The 21,316-nt window shown below is 28.9% G+C and overlaps 3 protein-coding genes across 4 annotated transcripts; all 3 read right to left on the bottom strand.

The window, feature by feature from the left end:
* Window positions 1-831: 831 nt before the first annotated feature.
* LOC101249675 (sulfite exporter TauE/SafE family protein 4) lies at window positions 832-5,492 on the bottom strand. The gene is made up of 12 exons (XM_004246536.5): window positions 5,051-5,492; window positions 4,134-4,293; window positions 3,371-3,571; window positions 3,222-3,283; window positions 3,080-3,119; window positions 2,906-2,961; window positions 2,708-2,794; window positions 2,539-2,589; window positions 2,075-2,314; window positions 1,769-1,862; window positions 1,545-1,685; window positions 832-1,434 (listed from the first exon to the last, which is right to left on the bottom strand). Exons 1-12 carry the CDS (start codon window positions 5,213-5,215, stop codon window positions 1,352-1,354), a joined length of 1,380 nt encoding a protein of 459 aa, XP_004246584.1. The 5' UTR covers window positions 5,216-5,492; the 3' UTR covers window positions 832-1,351.
* A 9,868-nt stretch (window positions 5,493-15,360) lies between these two features.
* LOC101265270 (late embryogenesis abundant protein ECP63) lies at window positions 15,361-17,893 on the bottom strand. Of its 2 annotated transcripts, none has more exons than XM_069288734.1 (2): window positions 16,846-17,893; window positions 15,361-15,847 (listed from the first exon to the last, which is right to left on the bottom strand). In XM_069288734.1, the coding sequence occupies exons 1-2, from the start codon at window positions 17,797-17,799 to the stop codon at window positions 15,482-15,484; spliced, it is 1,320 nt and encodes a 439-aa protein (XP_069144835.1). In that variant the 5' UTR covers window positions 17,800-17,893; the 3' UTR covers window positions 15,361-15,481. The 2 variants fall into 2 exon arrangements, with proteins under 2 accessions (XP_069144835.1, XP_004246903.1); XM_004246855.5 differs by having other exon boundaries at window positions 15,361-15,835; window positions 16,846-17,892.
* Window positions 17,894-20,181: 2,288 nt separating this feature from the next.
* Window positions 20,182-20,895, bottom strand: LOC101249954 (uncharacterized). Its single transcript, XM_004246537.5, has one exon. It carries the CDS (start codon window positions 20,893-20,895, stop codon window positions 20,182-20,184), a length of 714 nt encoding a protein of 237 aa, XP_004246585.1.
* Window positions 20,896-21,316: the final 421 nt, after the last annotated feature.

Here is a 21,316-nt window from a genome sequence, read left to right as displayed (position 1 = left end):
AACAAAATAGAATAAAAGAGACTTGCCAAAAAATGATAATGGTTATTTCAAATTCATTGTTATTATTAGTGGGATGAATAAAGTATTTCTTGTTTATATACGGTTTGAGGAAAAACGATATCTCAAAAGAAAATGTAACGTAAGTAGTTATTCCGATGTTTAGATGTGCACTTTCAAATTTAAAATATTTATTTATTAACTGAGATCAAATTTAAATATCTGTTTGCGTCATTAATCGATCCTTAAATGAGTTGTCCAAAATAAGACAATGGACGACGAATAGTACATGTGGTGCTTCACGTTATACAAGTCGATATCAAAGGACAAAGCAATTATTGCACCATCAAAATTAGTTTGTGGTGGTTCGTACATATTTCTTCATTTTTAATCAGATTCGCTCAAGTCTTGAAAATTAGAGTTATTTTTAGTAGAGAGTATTTTATTCTACAAAATACAATTTTTTATGCGAGAAATAACATATATTTCTTATATCGAACATCATATTTTTTTCAAAAAAAAAAAGATAAAACAATTATTATACCGTTAGTATTTGTAGTGTGTGAGGCGATAAGTACTTAACAACCATATACACAAGGTAATCCCATAAATAGTTTTATGCAAATCTATCGAGAGTCGTGTTTTCGACAGACTCTCAATTTCTAGTGGACTAGTAAATATTCATTCCTCCTTGAAACAACATCTACTCCTAGTCATCTTCAATCACCAATATTGACTTTCAAGAACTAGAAATGAATAATAACACATAAAACGAGGGCTATGAAGAGTCTAGAGAGGGATCGAACTATATTAAGTCTATTGTACGATAAATAGTAGAACGAATCATAAACTTCATTCCACATCAACTGACCAATATAACATGGTAAAAATACAAATGGTGGTGGTGGTGGTGGATGATGATTCTGTTGGCGTTAGCGCTAGCTAACCCTCAGACAGAACCAGTTCAATCACACAAAAATAAAGCAAATGTAAACGATGCACTGGTGTTAGCGCTAGCTAACACTCAGTCACAAGCATAGTGAACCCCAAGCACAATATTTTAACAGCAAATAAATGGAAAAATAGACGTGGCTATAGCTGGCGTTAGCGCTAGCTAACTCACAGACAAATAGTCACACTAACATCTTACTTTGTAAGAAAAATGGATGATGTTGGTGTCAGCGCTAGCTAACACACAAGCAAATTACCCGGTTTTTCGATGATATACTACTGTACTGTACTTCTTCAAATGGTTGGTCAATTAGGCATTGGCCAACAACTCTTATTCTGCTGCTGCTGCTCTTTACATGTATATATTCTAGTTCACCAATAGTTTTCTAGTCGAAACACAGAATTACTGACTGCTGCAGAAATCCAAGAACCCCATGAACTCGTGATTGTGGATCATACGAACGGTCTTCTCTATACCAATCACCCCTGAAACCATCGCCACATTAACAAAAGATAGGAGGGGAAATTCTGTCTTTTCTTTGCTTTTCAAGATTTGATGACAGTTTGAACGTTAGTATAATAGTTTATCGACTTACCCATTGTGAGAGCGCTGGCGAAAATGACACCAGAGAGTATGAACACGATGATTGATGCACGCTTTAAAATCGTGATAAGTTTTCTAATGAAGCATTGTCCCCAAAATCCAGCAAGAATAGATACACTCATGAGGTATAGAGCTGCAATAGGAGTTTAGTTATGGATAATGTTGCACATGATTTATGTCGAAATCTTAAGAAAGTTATTAAGACTAAGAATATACCGTAAGGAATTGGGAATCTCTTGAGAAGATAAAACTCCACAACTGATAAAGATGACGAGAACATCATCACAAATGTCGCAGTCGCACTAGCTACCTGTAGAAGTGAAAAAATAGGTCCTTTTTGTCAATTTTAGAACAGCAGTATTTCTCTTTTACATTACTCAAGTTGTTGGAAGTTATAAGGTCCCCCCTACCAACCCCTCTCTATTCATGTGTTGGCTTCTCAAGGACTATGCTGCTCTCGACGTAATCAAATTCCAATAGGAGATCCTAATCGAGATACGAGAAAAATGAGGATGGCCATACCTGAGGGATGACTCCAATCTCAAGAAGAAGAGGGCCAAGAATGAATCCACCACCAGATCCGAGCAATCCTCCAACAGTGCCTCCCAATATACCACAAAGCGCACAAAATATAAGGTTTGTGGCGGTCCATTGAATGTCAGCCTCACATACTGACTCTTGGTTCCCTTCTAATCTCCTCTTCTTGCTCTCCTTGTACAATTTCACACATTCATATCCGAACACCCCCAGTGCTACTGGAAACTGAAAACACAAATGCATTCAATAAGACTCAACCTCACCATTCAAAGATAATGCCTACCGATATGACTCAAATACACAACAGGATTTTGTAAGTGCCAAAGTAGCAGGATATTCATAAATACATAAAAAAGGCAAAAACGCTTGCACACATAATGATCATAGCGAATACTTGAGAGAATAGAGTTAATAAAAAGTAGTGTTTGATATGAAAGATGTAAACGTACCTGTAATAAGTTGAGCACCCAGTACAATGGCGTACAAGCCACTAGATCATTCTGTAAACATGTCCAAAAGAAAGGGTTAAATTAGGTGCATAGCACGGAATGTTTAACGGAGAAGTTATTTGTTGGCACATTAAAAAGAAGAAACAACCATATTCAACAATCCACTTGCCTTGAACACTTGAAGAAGCAGAAACACGAACCATACTACAAAGAGCACCAGAATTCTCTTCAAATTAAGATTGAACTTGAAAATTTCCTGTGAGATAACCAGAACTAGACAGTTAAAATCAACAAGATAAGTTTAAAAAGAGGAGCCAAGAAAGAAAACGGATAAATTTGATCCATTTGATGTGGTAAACTAACTCACCAGTGCGGTTTTCTCCTCCTTAGGGACCAATGGCTCATAAACTGTATCAATAACAACTGAAAGAACACAAGTAAAACTAACAAATATTAGCCTAATCTAAGCAAGGATCAAACCTTTAGTTACTTCTACATAATTTAAAAAACGAGAGAGGTATTTAGTTTTACGATGACATACGTTCACCACGTGAATTAACTGGAACTTCTTTCGTCGATTTCTGCAAGTTCCCCAAAAATCACAAAGATAAAAGACTTAGTTTACCATCAAATATATGTTCAAGCACATTTGGGAGAAAAATGATTGGATAAGTAGAGGTAACCTTGAGAATTGTTTCTTCTTTCCACATCTCAATGGCCTTAAAAAATGATCTTGATGAAGTGCCTATTACCAAACAATAACATTTTAAGCAATCATTAATAAAACTAATCACGGTGAGTGAAAAATGTAGTTCGATATGATTGCTTATACCCATGAAGAGGATGATAATGAGGACAGTGATGAGCCAGTAGGGGAAAACAACACTGAGAGAAACACCAACTGTGATGCCTAACATGAGCATGGGCTGAAACAATAGGGCCAGATCATAATCAAGAATAGGTGCTTCTCTGCATGGATGTGGTACCCTCAAATTGTACCAAACTGATGATGCTGATGCCCCCATTATCATACCTGTAAAAAGAGCAAATCAATTTTTTAACATAATAAAAGATACTATAAAAGCAAAAAGACAAATAAGGTCTCTGCAAGCTCCAGCTATAGCTTTTTGACTTTTGACTCATCTAAGTAAATTTTTTCTTAAATGATAGTGGTTATCAGGTGAAAGGGAGCCTACACGTAACCGGTAAAGTTACCGACATATGACCTAGAGGTCACAGGTTCAAGCTATGGATCCATCAAGGCTGCATAGAATAGACCCTTGTCGTCCAGCCCTTCCCCCTGACCGCACACATAGCAAAAGCTTTGTGCCCTTTTTTTATGTGGTATCAGGACCAATTTGGATGTACCTCAACTAATTTCATGTGGTATCTATTAGTTCCCACCAGCACAGGTATCGAGTAATTCGCGTACCAAAGCTTGGGGGATAATCCAAGTAACTTTATTTTCTAAAGCTTGCACAACTCTCAACATATTTCACCAGCACAAGTACTAGATAACTCTTTGTTTACGAGTTCCAATGCTATTAATCTTCTTATCTATATATGAAATGCAAAATGAAAAAAAAAATGCTCACATTTGGAAATAGCAGCAGCAGACTTGGTATCAAATCCAAGAAGCAAAGTAAGCATAGGAACAAAAATGCCACCTCCACCAACACCACCCACAGTACCACAAGCTGACCCCAAAAATCCTATCACAGTTGCCAAAACAATCCTCCAACTAAACTCCAATTCCTGTCACACGCCATAACCAACAAAAATCATTACAGAAACAAGAAAAAATCATAAACCAAATATCATTAAAGGTAAACTCAAGGAAAATCATAAACCAAACACCATTTAAGTTAAATTCAAGAAAAAATCCAAAAAAACAACACCATTTGAGGTAAAATCATGACCCTTTTTTGCTCCATATCAATATGGCACATAGACCAAATGGACAAAGAACAACCAGGAAACCATAAAAACAAACACCATTTTGAGGTAAATTCATGAACCTTTTTTGCTCCATATCTTAACACCACATGAGAACAAATGGACAAAGAAAAACCATAAAAACAAACACCATTTGAGGTAAACTTAAGACCCTTTTTTGCTCCATATCTATACACCACATGAGAACAAATGGACAAAGAAAAACCATAAAAACAAAAAAACCAAACACCATTTGAGGCAAACTCAAGACCCTTTTTTGCTCCCTATCTCTATAAGCCCATTACAAAGAAAAACCAAAAAACCAAACACCATTTGAGGCAAACTCAACACCCCTGTTTTTCTCCATATCTCTACAGCACATTACAATGAAAAACAAGAAAAAAACAAACCAAAACACCATTAAAGGTAACTTTTTGCTCCACACATGTACATACAGCACATGAAACAAAAGCAAAGAAACATGACAATGAAAAAACAAGAAAGATTGTAACTTTGTTAACGTTTCAACAAGAAAGATTAAAACTTTGATAATATTATAACAAGAAACATCATTTACCGGCCAAACTTTGTCTTCAGATCCAATGGGTCGTTGCAAAAGATTAGAACTTCGATACAATTTTGGCTCAAAATCACCATTTTTGAAGTTCTGCACCAAAAAAACTGATAGAATTGCCACAGAAAAGCCTGCTAATAGATAAATCACAAAGCCTTTTGTACCCATAATCCAAAATTGACTATATATTTTTTTTTTCAACTAATAAAAGTTGGGTTTTTTCCCTAATGAACAATTTGAACACCAAAAAGAAAAATATTTGGCTTAAAGAAAGTTGCTGCGACATATTTATATTAGAAAACATTACAAGAATGGTAGAGAATCCTTATGGAAGTAAAAAGATATTTTTAATTTTTTTTTTTTTTGGAATCTAATATTTTATTAAAAATTATAGGAAAATAAGTAAATTTCTTAATTTGTTTTTGTTTTTGGTGTTTAGGTAAGTAAAAATTACTGGCTTAAAAATATTAATTTATAATTTGGATATGTGTTGTAATATTGTTAATTTAAATATAATGTTTGTTTTGATTATTATTTAAATTCTATCGTACAGTGCAGTTTTAATTCGTGTAATAATGAAAAAACTTATTTTGAATAATATTTGATTTGGTGTGATTAGATCGTTACCTTATCGTTCTTGTTTCATTTTTTACTCTACTTTTTCATAGTAATTTTATCTCGTATCCTGCTTTAATTATAGATTTATCATTTAAATTATGAATAAAAAACGTCATGTAACGGCAAAGAGCGATACAATCAATTCAAACATTATATTTATTAAAATATTACAAGACAATACGATACGATAACATTATAAAACAATACGTAACAACCATAATAACGTGTAAGTGAATGATGTTATAGTGCATTATTCGCCAATTATGTGGTGTACATAAGTGAAATATTACTTTATCTAATTCATATTAATTAAATTTATAAGTCATTACACGTTTATTAAGAAAAACATTTAAAGACATAATTTTATATTTTTTTGTGAAATCATTAATATAATTTTATAAGTTATCGCAATTTGTCTCCTAAAAATTTCATAAAAGAATTTCAAACATCAATGGTCCTCATTTTTAATAAATTTATTTTCTCAAATGATTTTTTTTTTCTAAAACACACAAGTAAATAGAAAAATAAATCCTCTGTATGGAACACATTCATAGAATTATTTTTTGAAACAGTTTTTTTTTCTGGTGGGGAAAAATTAAATTTATTTATCTTTATTAAGAGTGGGGGCATAAAATTAATGGAGGCACATGTAACAACTTAACAGTTTATGAAATAGACAAAAAAAAATAAATATTAATTGCTTTGTCAATATAATAGTCGTATTTATTATCTTTCTTTGATATAAGACAATAAAAATTATAAAGTTTTTTTAAAAAAATTTGTATTTAATTAAAAGAAGATAAATAAATTAAAATAAAAAAATATATGTTTGGTGATTTAATAAAATAGATTAAACTATTAATGAATGTTTAAATTTAATTTCGTTACCGTTATATTAGGTTAGACTTAGTATTCCACAAGCAATAAAGAAGTAACTTATTATACCTTACTTCCTCATGCACATAGTTTAACGAGAAATCATCTATATTTATCTTATATAACGTAACGTAATAAATTTTATCTTTTTATATAGTGCGTCAGTGGAACTTGAGCTAAAATGAATTAGTGAATGTATTTTAATTTGCATAGTTCAAGCGGATTTTATTTTTTTTAAGAGAGAAGTATTGCAAATATATGTTAACTTAACGAAAAGTATTAGTTTTATCTCTGAATTATTGATACATTATAATATTATTTTACTTGACTAACTAAACTTAGATAAACCCCTCGACACACCTTTAGTGTGCGAACATGACATAGTAATTGATCTCAAATCTTTGTGGAAGCATGTGACTTTTAATAAAAGACGAGAGTCGTGTTAAAAATATCGCTAAATTTGACAAGAATGTAGGGGTATATTTTCACTCATAATATTCGATCGAAGGTGTACTTAAATTCAGTTAATCAAGTAAATAGTGATTTTAAAACTGTCAATAATTTGAAGATGAAACGAATACCATAATTTAGGAGTTTTCAATATTTTCTCTTATTCGATAGTTGATATTTATATTTTTTTTTCTCTTTAAATATATGCCACGTGGTGCTTCCTAATTTCTCATCTAAGATCCTATATAGTATCATTTATACTTTTTAAAATTTTAAATGAAATATATCTTATATACTGAACCAATTGACAGCATGGTGATGATACACACTATTTTGTCTCATAACAATTATTTGGTTCTTAAAAAGATCAAGAATTGGCTGTTTATATAAAGTTAATAATCTTTTTCACTTTATTTGAATATATATAAAAAAAAACTTTAGTGCTATAACTTTTTCATCACATTATTTTCCTATGTTCTTTAGGGGTTAAAGTGTTACCATGCCATGCATATTTGTTAGTATTTATAGTAGTATTAGTCATATTTTTATAATTTTATTATATGATTTGTATTGTGTTATACTTATAATATAATTATTATTATTTTTTAAATTTTACATTGTTTTTGTTATAAAAGGTGTGTCTCGAGATAAAGGTTTTTTCACAGTTTTTTTTTAAGTAGTGATAAAGTTTATGTATACTTTATTTTTTTCACATCATATTTACTAGAATTTTATATTAATTTCAAACTATGATTCCACACATAAACAATTATCGTGTATATGTTCGAACATTGTTTGTTTTTTCTTATCACTATTATTAATATATGTAATAGTGATAAAGAAAAATATACGATGCTCGAATACAAACGTGTTAGTTCTTTATATGTAGAATCATAGTTATCGTATTATTTATCGTTACTATTTTATTGTGATATGACATTTTCATTATTATACTTTTTTCATGTTGATTTTTATATATTTTATTTGGATAAAGTATATAGCAAAAAAATATTTTTATTTCCACGAGATTAAAATAAAATTATACACGAATCATTTTTTCTGAATTTCGTTTATGATGATACTGAATTTGTTATTATCTTATACTCTCTCTGTCTCAATTTCGATGCATTTCGAAATATTAATACTTTGAAATTATTTATTACTATGACTTATAGTAATTTTTACGTAATTTATAAATATATAAATTTTATTTTAAAAAATTAAAATTTTCACCACAAATTCTCAATTAAGCTTAAATTATTTAACTTTTTTAAAAATGAAATATATCATATAAATTGACACAAAAAAGTACATATTTGTAACCTAATAATTCAACTATTCACCAGTCAAAAAATTGGGTGTAGATTTTTGCAATTTATGACCACATATTTAATTGTGGCCTACATATTGTGTTATAATAAATATAAAAAATAGCAATTTCGTGGCAATTTCTGAATTGGATGTATGTGGAATATTAATTAAGGAATTCAAATTGCGATTGAATACGTTTACTATAAATAAAATATATGGACAAATTTGGAAGAAAAATAAATCTCTATCTAAATGCAGACATTTGATATATAACTATTAGACGTGTTCAATTTTAATTAGAATTTTATAAATTATATTGAATTTTAGTTATGATTTTTTAACGCTATTTTATAAAGGATATTATATATTTTTAAAAAAGAATTTAAACATTTTATAAATTCTTGAGTATTCGTAAAGAAATCATATATATCAAATATTTTAATTTTTTTGAAGATATTTATTAAGAGATCAAGATCTGACTGAATACTTCTTCATGGTCTAATATATCCAGAAGGTTTTCAAAATTATTTTATGGAGATCAAGTTCAAATTAATCTAGTTCGAGAAATACGCTACGTACTAACATCTCTCGTATCACGAAGAAAATCGACAGAGAGAAGAATCAAAGGAACAAATAGATTTGTACTTATATTATTTATCAATATTATCAATATGGTAATTTATTTTTTATTAATTTAAAATTTATTGCGAACATTAAATTTGTTAGATTTTTAATCTTATCTAATTATTTGGACTAAAATAGATAATCTCACTTTAAGTTAAGTTTTTCTTTTCCTTTGAAGTGACAGAAAACGTTTTTACTCTCTCTAACTAAATTTGGCAAGAACTTAATTTATGCTTTTACTTAAATAATTTTTTCATAAGTTTTATAGCCAAAAAAAAAAAACTATTTACAATAGTAATAGTTTTATAATCATGAAATGATTTCATGTTAACTTCTTCTAAATCGAGTTTATTATCTTAAATTTATCTAGAATATATTATATTTCATTTGTGATTTAAAAGTAACTGCATATATGAATAAATTTATAAGATGCACATCGAATATATGATAGTGACTATACAAAAAACAAAATATCACATAATGGCTCATGTAATATTCAATGAATACAATATAGTTTTCTATCAAATGAACATCTTGTTTTCTCTCGGTTTTGGCCTTGCATTCTTCTATTGGCGAAATCACGATTAAGAGTTTAAAAGTTTTTAAAAGAGATGTGGTTCGGATTAGGGGGTTCGAAGTCACAATTTTAGTGTTTCACAATCATTTACTTACCATTGAACAAGATTCACAAGTTAATATTCATATATATTTATTTAATTTTCTGTAAAAATACAGATCTACGAAAAAATTACTGAATTCGTCCCAACTCACAAACCCTCATCTAGCTCCGTCTCTGCATTCTTCTTTCTTTTTCAAAAATCAATGATTATTTATGGGATAATGCATGAGTATCCTTTCAACCTATGCCCGAAATCTCAGAGACACACTTATACTATATTAAGGTTCTATTACCCCTAAACTTATAAAGTTAATAATTTTCTACTCTTTTCGGCCTACGTGGCACTATTTTGTAGGCCCAACACTGGTTGACTTTTTTTTCAAAATAGTGCAACATCGACCGAAAAGGAGTAAAAATTTCGTTATAAAATAAGTTCATCGTGTAATAAGACATTACTATAATATACGCGTGTCTCTAAAATTTCGAACATAAATTAATAGGATACTCGTGCATTTTTCTATTATTTATAGAAATTATTGGATACCGAAAGAAGAGTTCTTCTACAGTGTGTGCACGTTTTATAATTGTCAATATTGTTTTATTATTATATTAAAATATAAAAGGAATTGATGTAGGTAGGTGAAAAAGAGAAATTGACATACATGTATTTAATTTACATGTCAAGAAATTAAATATAAAAATATAGTTATTAACATTCAATTAATGCATGAATCAAGTAACTGATTGATAGTTTTTTCTATAGTAGTCTAATGTAATCAAATTGACTTTATGTATAGGAAATAGATTTTATTCTTCTCATATTTGGTGTTTTATATACGTATCGAAATAAGATTACATTAAATTTATAATGTATATTTTCTTCAAAGTTAACGTTCTTTGTTAACAATCGTTATTTCATATTCTTTTAATAGTAACTTTTTGTTTTTTTATTTTTAATTGTTGAGGAGTAAATTGATTAAAAATTCAATAAATTTGTCTTAAAACTTTGACTCACCAATTCTTACTGCTCCAATTCCAAAAACCCAAACTTGACCTTATGTTACATTAGGTCAAATAAGAAATGATTTAAAATATTAAATTAGCATGATTTAATATTTTATAAATTTTAAATTTAGATATTTGAAAACGATACCCAATTCAATCCTTTTTATATTAATTTTGTAACAAATATGGAAAAAAAAAATACATAAATACATTTTATCATTTCAGATTTCTAAAATTTCTTCCATTTTAAAGTTACAAAAATTCCATCTTGGTACATTCTTACCTCATTTTATTATCTTATATTGGATTTGAAATATTAGCTAATTTCATAATTATTTTATCCCTTCATTTATACAAAAAAGAAGAAGATAAAATTACTATTTTATATGAAATGTAAAATTTTATTTTATCTCTCATATCACTAACCAACTATTAAGCTTATTATATTAGATATTTATTTCAATTTCTTAGTTGAATTATTGTGAAACTTTGAGGTGGATATACATGTGACATTAATTATAATGCCCATGTTATGCATGCTACTTGTTTGATCAAAGTTGTTTCCCAAATTATTATTTTTTAATTAAAATAATGTTGTTTGACCCAAAAAAAATATTATTCAATTAATCATTAAAGTTCCTTTTGAATTCTTCATTAATCATTCATATAATAATCTTTAAAGTATGTACTACTAGATTTCTCAATATATAGCTATGGTCCATATTTAAATATCGTGATAACAAGAGATATTTCTTAGTTAAAATTAGAAAATAAATCACATTTGTTTCATTAATTGCTTCTTGAATATCATCCATATATATATTTGTAATTATGTGATTGTGAGAGGCGTGTCAGATATAAGATAAAATCGAAATAAGGATATAAATACATAAAAAAAATTTTAAAAAATCAAATTATATATACATTTATACACAAAGAAGCGAAAAAAGGGATTCAGATGAGCCTCCTTACGTTCCTTAGTCCCCCACCCACCCACGCTCTTACCCCACATCGTAATAACTGAGACGTTTTAATCACTTTTATTCAATACTAATAAAGTTTGTTACTATAATATTACCTCCGACAATAGAAATCAACGGACCTCTTTTGCCCTTTACCCTTAAAAGGAGCTTATGATAATTTTGATCAACAATCGAAAATTTATTATAGACTCGATTTTTACATTAAATCAATAAAACTATAATTTGTATATATACATTGTCTCTAAATTACATTAATTAATATATATTTTTACTCTCGTATTCTCATTCATGAATTCAAAGTCCATTCCATGCATATAACCTTCAAAATAGGATCATTTTAAATTTAATAACTATATGATAATTTGACCATATTATAAAATGATAAAATATTATTGTATTATCATATGGTGTCCACATGTTGTAAAACGTGGCCTAACTTTTCCAATAATTGATTCATTAGTAATTATAGGTTGGTTTAAAGGGGGTAGGTATGAAAATTAGTTTTCACTTTTTAAAATAAACGAAATAAATTCTTTTATTTTTTAATATCACTTTGTCACCACCTAGCTATGAAGATTAGAAAGATATATCTTTAGATTTTAGAAGATTAACCTTTCTTGTTAAACATTTACAAATACAAATTTATTTTAAGTTGATTTTTATTGAAAATAATTTTTCTATTTTCAGATAGTAATAAAGTCGCGTAACACAATTTTATTGAGTTTTCTTATATGTCAATCATTGCAATTTGCACATGCTTGTCGTATTAGTCTAAAACAAGTGTCACATAACTTTTGGTTTGTTATATACAATATTAATATAATCATAGTATATCAATAAAATAAAACAAACAAGGACAAATATCAATTATATAAAAATATCCTTAATTTAAATAGTATTGTTGCCTTAAAGTTTAGGTAAACAATTTATATTTAGAATATGTTGTGAGTGATCTAAGGTGATTGTAAATGTGACATTGCATTAATTCTACCTATTAGAACGTTCTAAAACGTTCAAGATTTATTTTATTTTATTTTTAAAATGGGGAAATGACTAAATGAAATAGTATATATATTTTTAAAAAAAGGAAAAAAAATTGAAGAATTATATATAAAAAAAGAATGGGAAAAAGAAAGTGAAGGACGAAATGAAATTACATAAACCAAAAGTAATGTAATAATTAAATTGCACTAGGTTAGCTTCGATGCGATATTATCCATTGATAAGGCATTTATAATATATCATTTATACTGCGACAATTCAATATACTTTCAAATTAATTAATTTTTAACCCTTATTAACCGAAAAATTCTTAAGCTTCAACCCTATATGTACTAAACTTAACTTCAGACATCACATGCGTAGAATTATTTCAAAATAATATTATGAAAACTGTTGAATCCTATAATCTTAATATAAGTATCTTTAAAATACTGACTTGTCAAATCATATGACCTTAATATGTCATGTTGATTCTATATAAAAGTATTATTAAAAATAAAATAAGAATATTAAGGTTTCAATTATTTGAGTGGTTATTAACAAATCAATTATTTTCTTTTGCCAATGATTATCGTTACATAATATTTGTTGATGCTATTAATAAAGAAAAAGAAATTGTACATATCCTTTTTTGTCGTTGAATAATTGAAGTAATTAATTAAAAGCATTTTTTAAAAAAATTTTGTAATATGAGAATTAGAGAAAACTCAACATTATAAATATATGGAATTTCTTTTTCCCAAAATAATTGACTAATAAATAATATATAAATAATCTTTAGCAGAACAGACCAACACATGCATTTCTATTCATAATTCATAAAAGATTTATTTCAAAAAATTGTCTTTAAAAATAATTTCTTATTCAAATTTAAATAAGCTCTAAGTGATTAAATCTCAAGAAATAATCGTAAAACGATCACCAGCACATGTAATTAATGTCAATGATATACCAACATGGGGTGTACTAGTGAGGCTGTTTTCAGAGAATCTTATTGGTATATCACTTCCGAATGAGCATTGCAGTGCACGATTCAAATTTAGTCGAAGCTTCAATCTCAACTTCGAATATTAGAAAATTAACAAATCAAAATGTATCAATTAACACACCTCAATTAGTAGATGTTATTCCGCCACTACAACTGTTCTTCCTATTCCCGCAACATATTTTTTTAAAAAATATATGTTTAGATAAATTCAAAACTACTGATTAATCGAATGAGTCAATCTTTTTCGATTCGTAATCAACACAACAATTGCACGGCCCAACATAACAATCTTAACACGTGAAATAAGATAGCATATAAAGCATAGTAAAATTTTACTAAGTTAATATTTTATACATTAATAATTTTTTTAGGATAATGTTTTTTTTCAATATTAATTTGGATCAATAGAAAAAATCGTTTATTTTAACAAAATAATATACTATCAGAATATTACTAAATAAATATATAGTCCCAATAATATTATAAATAAAAGTAATAAATATATTTAAAATGATTTAGTAAAATATAATCTTATTATTCATTTTTTTTAAAAAAAAATATATTAAAGTTTAATTGAAACTCATCTCTATTTTTTTAATTATAAAAAAAAAATTAATGTTGCCTTTTTAAAATTGCTATAAAATTGTGTACTTTAAAATATAATAAGTGTTTCTTACACATAATTGATTGGATATTTATTGTATAATCTTCAACATCATCGTCAACTATTATTTGTTCAATAGTATCCGCAATTTTACATATGTATCTTATCATCTTTAACTTCATTATTAATATTATTTTTCAATAGTATGCATAATTTTTTCTAAGTGATAGACCTTTAAATACGTATTACTTTTTATCTACAATGATCCAAAAGATTACAAACATAAATTTTCTACAATTACCTGAGATCTTTAATCATGACGTCTTCACACATTTAAATAGTAAGATATTAATTTATCAATTGAATAATACCTTCATAAAATAATAATATTTAATGATCACCTCCGTATTTGGTCACCTATATTTTAGTGTATATATATATATATATATTAACTAAATTAAAAATATTCAAATATATTGTCAAAACATTTTCAAATTATGCGGGGAAGATTAAAACAAATAAAATTTATATTATTTAATTACTCATTAAAATTATAATTAACTATTATTATCACTCGCGATAATATTATACATAAATTACGTAAATTAACTACGAATTTATATAATAAATCAATATATATATATATATATATATATATAAAATTCGTCAAAATATACAAATACACACATAATATATAAATATTTAACCTATATACATATATAATTCACTTTTTTCACGCTCTGTCCAATCTCGCTTGCCTCCCTCTTCCAATCTCTCTTCCCATATATACAAATACATATATATAATATACCATTACCGATATACATATCGCCTCCCTCTTCCAATCTCTCTTTCCATATACACAAATATATATATATATATATATATAATATACAATTACCGATGTACATATACAATTCACTTTCTCCTACTCTTTTCTCTCTCCCTCGTCTCTCCCAATATCGCTCGCCTCTAGCTATTAAGTTATAGTTAATCAAACTTTAGCTATCATAAAAGTTCCCCAAGTAGGAAAGGACAAACAAAATGAATCCAAGTCCAATTCAATAGCTAATGTTCAACTCAACTCAGCCCATTGTGTGATTCATGGGCTCGACATCCACGATCCATTTGGCAATAATTCTCAATTTTTTTTAAAAAAAAGTACCTCAAAAAGATGATTATTCCAAGTTCAACATTCAAAAAACCCCACATTAATTTAGAATACTTGAGAAGTAAACAAACAAAACAGAAATACTATTTTTCACTTCTTAAACACAAAGCAAAATACAACCAAATTCAAAAAGTTATACAAAACACATAACCAAAAAGAAAGAAAAGATGTGCATTCTATTTTTTAATACTTCACTTTCACATTTTTCCCTGTTGAATCCTTAGCTTCAACTTCAGCAATACTCCCTTCAGCATCCATTCTTCCAACGTCGTTGAAGGTCTGGCCGCTCATCTGATCGGCCTGTTTCAACGACGTTGCTGTCTTACCTCCTCGAGTCTCGTCCACGTCCACCACGATCTTCGTTGTTCCAACTCCTGTAGGAGTCTCATCGGTGGTATGTTTCGGTGCCAATATACTTCCGAGCGCACCGAAAATACCACCGGTAGCAACTTTTCGATCATGATCATCATCACCTTCGTGCATTTTCATTTCATCCATTTTTCTTCTTGTTGCTTCTTCACTCTCATCATACTTTGCCTGCAATTGACACTTTTAACTATTATATACTATGTGTTCACGCTTCCTCAATCTAAAATATCGCTATTAATCGGGGCGGACCTAGAGTATGGTGAGAGAGGTTTCTGAATCATACTCGACGAAAAATTACATTATATATTTAATATACACTAAAGAATTTCTAGGTTAATATATGGATTTTGAACCTGTTGAATATAAAATTTAGAGATTGATTTAGTGATTTAAGGTGCAAACGACTACTCTCTATACTCGCTAATTTTTCTCCTTTTGATGAAAATCCTGAATCATTTGATAAGGTTATATTTAAAAATAAAAGAAAGAACATATCCATAGTAGTGAATTGTGTTTTTCAAATGAAATGAATTATCATTTTAAATATGAAATTGGACTCTTAATAATATAAGTATGAATTAAAAATGATACATCCTTCAATGACACATTAAATCTCAACATGAGAAGTCTAACATAAATATGATCTAATTAAAAATTATAATATTTAAATAAATAATTATGTCAATTTTAGAGATTATCAACAAAACAAGAATTACTCGATAATTTGTCGCATCATTTTATTAATGGCATCCAAATAATCTTTCTGAACCCATTGAAAATTCTGATTCTGAATCCACTACAGAATATTGACCTAGAAAATAAAACAAGACCAATTACTCTGAAAATGTGTTAAGATTATTTTATTTATGGAATCCAAATAATCTTTTCAAAACCCTTAATGGAAATTCTGAATCCGCCACTGAATATAACTAAAAAATAAATCAAGACCAAGACCAATTACTCTGAAAATTTGTTGGATCATTTTATTTATAGCATCCAAATAATCTACAAACAAACATGACCACAAGAAAGAAAAAATGTAAATTACATGAGAATTTTCATTATGAAAATTCGCATAAAAATAAAATTTCTATGGATTTTCATAGGAAAATTCTTCATGTAATTCATTACTTTATTTCTTATAGTGGAAGTGTCATAAACAGCTATAAACGGCTAACCTTAGCAGCTCCCGCCGTCTCATCCGCCTTCTGCTTCGCCGCTCCCGCCGTCTCATCCGCCTTCTGTTCAGCCGTTTCACTTGCCTTCTGTTTAGCCGCTTCAGCCGTTTCCCCTGCCTTCTGCTGAGCTTCGTCTTTTTTACCCGTAATCATACCCATCGCCCGCTTCGCGGCGTCAGCCGCACTATCCTTCAGCTCAGCCAATTTCCCTATCGCAGTATCTTTTCCTTCTTTCGCCTTTTCAGCCGTATAATCCTTATACTCTCCTGTTTTCTGCACAGTTGTATCTTTAGCTTCCTTAGCTTTACTCTCAGCATACTCTTCGTACTCCGTTGCTTTACGACTTGCACCATCTTTCGCTTCTTTAGCCTTATCTCCCGCGTAATCCTTGTACTCTCCCATTTTCCCTACCGTCGTGTCCTTGGCCTCCTTCGCCTTCTCCGCTGCATAATCCTTCGTCCGTTTCGCCTTATCTGCAGCAGAATCTGCATATTCCCCTGCTTTTTCCTTCACTTGATTCGCTTTCTCCGAAACAGATGATTTAGTAGCCTTACCCTTTTCCTCAGCGTATTCGCCTAATTTATCAGCTGCGGCGTCTTTAGACCGTCTTGCATTTTCCGCTGCTGCATCGGCGGTGTCGCTGGTGATTTGGGCAGTTTCATGAGCTTTTCCAGTAACGGCGTCTTTAGCTTGACCAAGAGTACCTTGAACGGATTTGATTATCGTGCCAATAACACCGGCTTTAACATCTCTTTGACTTTGATCCTTTTGCTCTTTATTATTATTCACGTCAACATCTCTTTGACTTTGATCCTTTTGCTCTTTATTATTGTTCACATCAACATCTCTTTGACTTTGATCCCTTCGCTCTTTATTCACGTCGCTAAGTTCATCAGCTGCTATTTTTGCAGCAGCTTCTGCTCTTTCTTCTTTCACAACTTTCCTTGAATCCATTTTTTTTTTGTCTGAAATAATAAAACACTAGTAATATTTTTTTTTCTTAATTTTTATTTTTTTGGTACTTTTGGAATTTAATGAATGGGAATGGATTGGGGTATGGTATATATGTTGAGGTGGTAAAAGAAAATTGGATTGGACACGTGGAGGAAGGGTGAGTTTATGAGGTGACACGTGGATGGTGTTGTGGATGTTTGACACGTAGCAATTGAGAGGTGTACTTGTAATGTGTAAGGAGAAAGCTTTAATATGTAGGATATGGTTCATGACTCGAGGTGGTTGGATAAGAGTAGAAGTTTCTAGCTTACGGTAGAACGGAGTCGGACAGAATCGAGAGGTTTATAAAAAAAAATAAAAAAATTACACCATTTTTGATCTTGATAAAGGTTTTAATTTTTCTTTATCAATTGCGAATTATACAATTGAAGTGAAATATAATTTCCTCTAGCTTTATATATTGTGTTACTGTTTTTGTATAAAGCAAGAAAAACATATATCTTCTTGCTATACACATATAATTATGCAATATACATACATTTTAATTCGATTCAACTGTATGCAAAACAAATTATACAATTGCAGCGAAATAGGCCAACGAATTATACAATTTAGGCCAGCGAATTATACAATTGTATATGTATATCAAATTATACAATTTTATGTTTGCTATGGAGTGCAATTATGCAAAATTTGCTACAGCATACAAATATGAATTTTTTGTTTGCTATATGTGAAAGTTACCCATAATTGTATTGGGTTATACAATTACATGAAGTGGGCTAGCTGGCCTGAAAATGTACATGAAGTGGACTGTTTGTAAATAGGCCCAAATACAGTATAAGAAGCCCATGAGAGATTGGGCTGGAGGGAGTATGCGATTGAAAGTTTGAATACGGAAAAATTACATGAATTAATACATTTTTAAAAATAATTATTGATTTTAGCGATAGTTTTTGCTTATTACCATTTATAGCAATATTGTGATAAATCTGTAATATGTATTAAAAGTGAATTATAATTATTTTTGAAATATATTATGTTTGTTTGTTAAAAAATTGTCACATTGTATTATAAGTATATTAAAATGTGTGATAAATGTATTATTCATCATTAGAACTTGTATTATATTTGAATAATAAATTTATCTTTATAATATGTATTAAACTTGTATTATAAATGAATTAAAAGTGATCAAGTAAAAAAAAATATTACTACTATAAATATTAAATATTTTTATTATTATAATATATTTATGTAAATTTCCCTTTGAATATTTACGATAGATCAATTTAAAATGTTTTTATTGAAAGCGTAACATTGTGAATACTAATTTTTAAATTTTTTTCCCTAAGATCTACCTTTGACATTTTAAGCTAAAGTTTAGTCTGTCTTGTGTTGCTTTTTGGGTTATGGGTACTCGTTTGAATTTTCTAATGATATCTTTAATTTCTTTTTTAGTTGACTAACTGCGTTAATATGATATTATTTGTATTGATTTACTTATTTAACATTTATGATAATTGAATCATGGTATATGAATAAACACTGGGTAATATGTACATTAAATCGATTTACTCGATATAAGTTGATAGGTATGAGACTATGAGTTATCGCACCTCCTCTCATTTTATTTTAGATGCGTGTAATGTAATTCAAATATTTATGCCTGACCATTAAATTTTTGAAATCAAATGTTTATTGTTATAAATTTTAAATAGATTTTTTAAATCTAAAAGCTTTAGTACATAGCTAAAAATTATTATTTAAATTTTCCTTATGTCGATTTCTTTTTTGTGCTATTATAATTAGTGTGCTCTAAGTATGAAATTTTCCTAAACCTCACAATTTAATGGCACTCACTTGATTGTGTAAACCTATTAGTTTGCATTCACTCTTGCCACATTTTACCTATAGCCATATATTGCCTTTTTCTCTAAGTTCTTGTTTTGTTTAAGGAGCGATTCGATGATTCGTTAAAAAGTTATTTAAATTGAAATGAACTAATAAATAAAAAAGTATCTTTTTTTAAAAAATAGATTTATAATTTAAGTTTGATTGCGTCTCGACTCTGGACGGCATGTCATTGACATGCCCAAACTTGATTGGGTTAGAGATGTCAATTTTTTCATGGGCTACTTTGGCCATTCCTAATTTGTCTCTTTGACATGCTAACCCAATTGAAGAAAATAGTGAATTACTTAACAAATTACAAATTAACATAAATCTAGGAAATACAAAACATCTTAAAGAAGGAAAAAAAAAAGAGCAACATCATCAAGTATTTGAATTGTGATATCTCCCATTTAGATATTCCAATTCAAATTCTTGGTCAACTCACAAGTAATAAACATGAAGAGATAATAATAAGTTTGCAAACTTTCATATGATTTGAACCGCGCTTGGTGAAGTAAGTGTTCCCGGACTAAAGAGAATAGAAGAACACCATGCAAAAGAAGCGGGTGATAGAGGAAAATTAGCCAAGGGACTACACGACCCAAAATAATTTTCTGATGGGATCCGAGATATTACATGTGATTTTTCTTGTGCTTCAAACGTTGTTGAATCAACACACATCTCAAATTGATTGTTTGTAGAAGAAGAAGGAAGAAGGTACTCGCGCCATTGTTCAAGAACATCATCATCATTATTAGTATTGTTATTATTGTTACTTCTTTGTAATGAAACCGGTGAGAGATTAAGTGGAGGAGGAGCAATATCCTGTAAACGCCTCGAATTGAAAGAGCTAGAGCCAGAGCTACAACCAGAGCCAAAACCATAGCGAGAACCAGAACCAGAATCAGAACGAGATACAGAATTATTAGAAACAGATTGAAACTCGGGAGATGAAGTGAGCATTTGGACAACATCCTTGAAATCATTAGGTTCAACTCTATATATTTTAGGAGGTGTTGGTGGCAAAGGTGCAATTGGTAGTTTAGTCATTGGTTTTAATGGGAGCCTTCTAACTCCATGAAGTGAGGAATGATATGAAGCTAATTTTTTATTTTTCTTCACTTCTTGTGCATATGTAGAAGAAGTATTATTATTAGAAGAAGAAGAAAAAGAAGAAATAGCATATGAATAAGAATCCATTTTTTTAAAATTCTTTTTTTTCTATGTTTCAAGTTTGTCTTATAACATGAAATAGTACTTTAGTTAATTGCTTCCTTCTATATATAGAGAGTAAGGTGACAAACTAGAGCAACTTGTCTTAAATGATATTTCGTCAGTTCAAATTTACGTGATACATTTTCTTTTATTAATCTGATTAGATAAAAAAAAATATATTTTCATTTTACCTACTAGTAATAGTTAAGCTTTAAGCTTCTAAAACCTTAATTAATAAAATAATTCATAACATAATAATTTCATATTAAATCACAAATTTTAATATCTTATTTTTTTCTTAAATTTCGTATCAAAAATAAAATTTGTTTTTAGCGTCGGCTATGGATGAACATGATGTAACATTACAACTTGCAAATGTCTAAGTGTCTAGTCTATAAGAAAAAAA

Source organism: Solanum lycopersicum, chromosome 9 (assembly GCF_036512215.1).
Source record: "Solanum lycopersicum chromosome 9, SLM_r2.1".
NCBI classification, from domain to species: Eukaryota; Viridiplantae; Streptophyta; class Magnoliopsida; order Solanales; family Solanaceae; genus Solanum; species Solanum lycopersicum.
The sequence above is the reverse complement of the archived record's forward strand: the minus strand, read 5'-3'. Positions and strand labels throughout refer to the sequence as shown.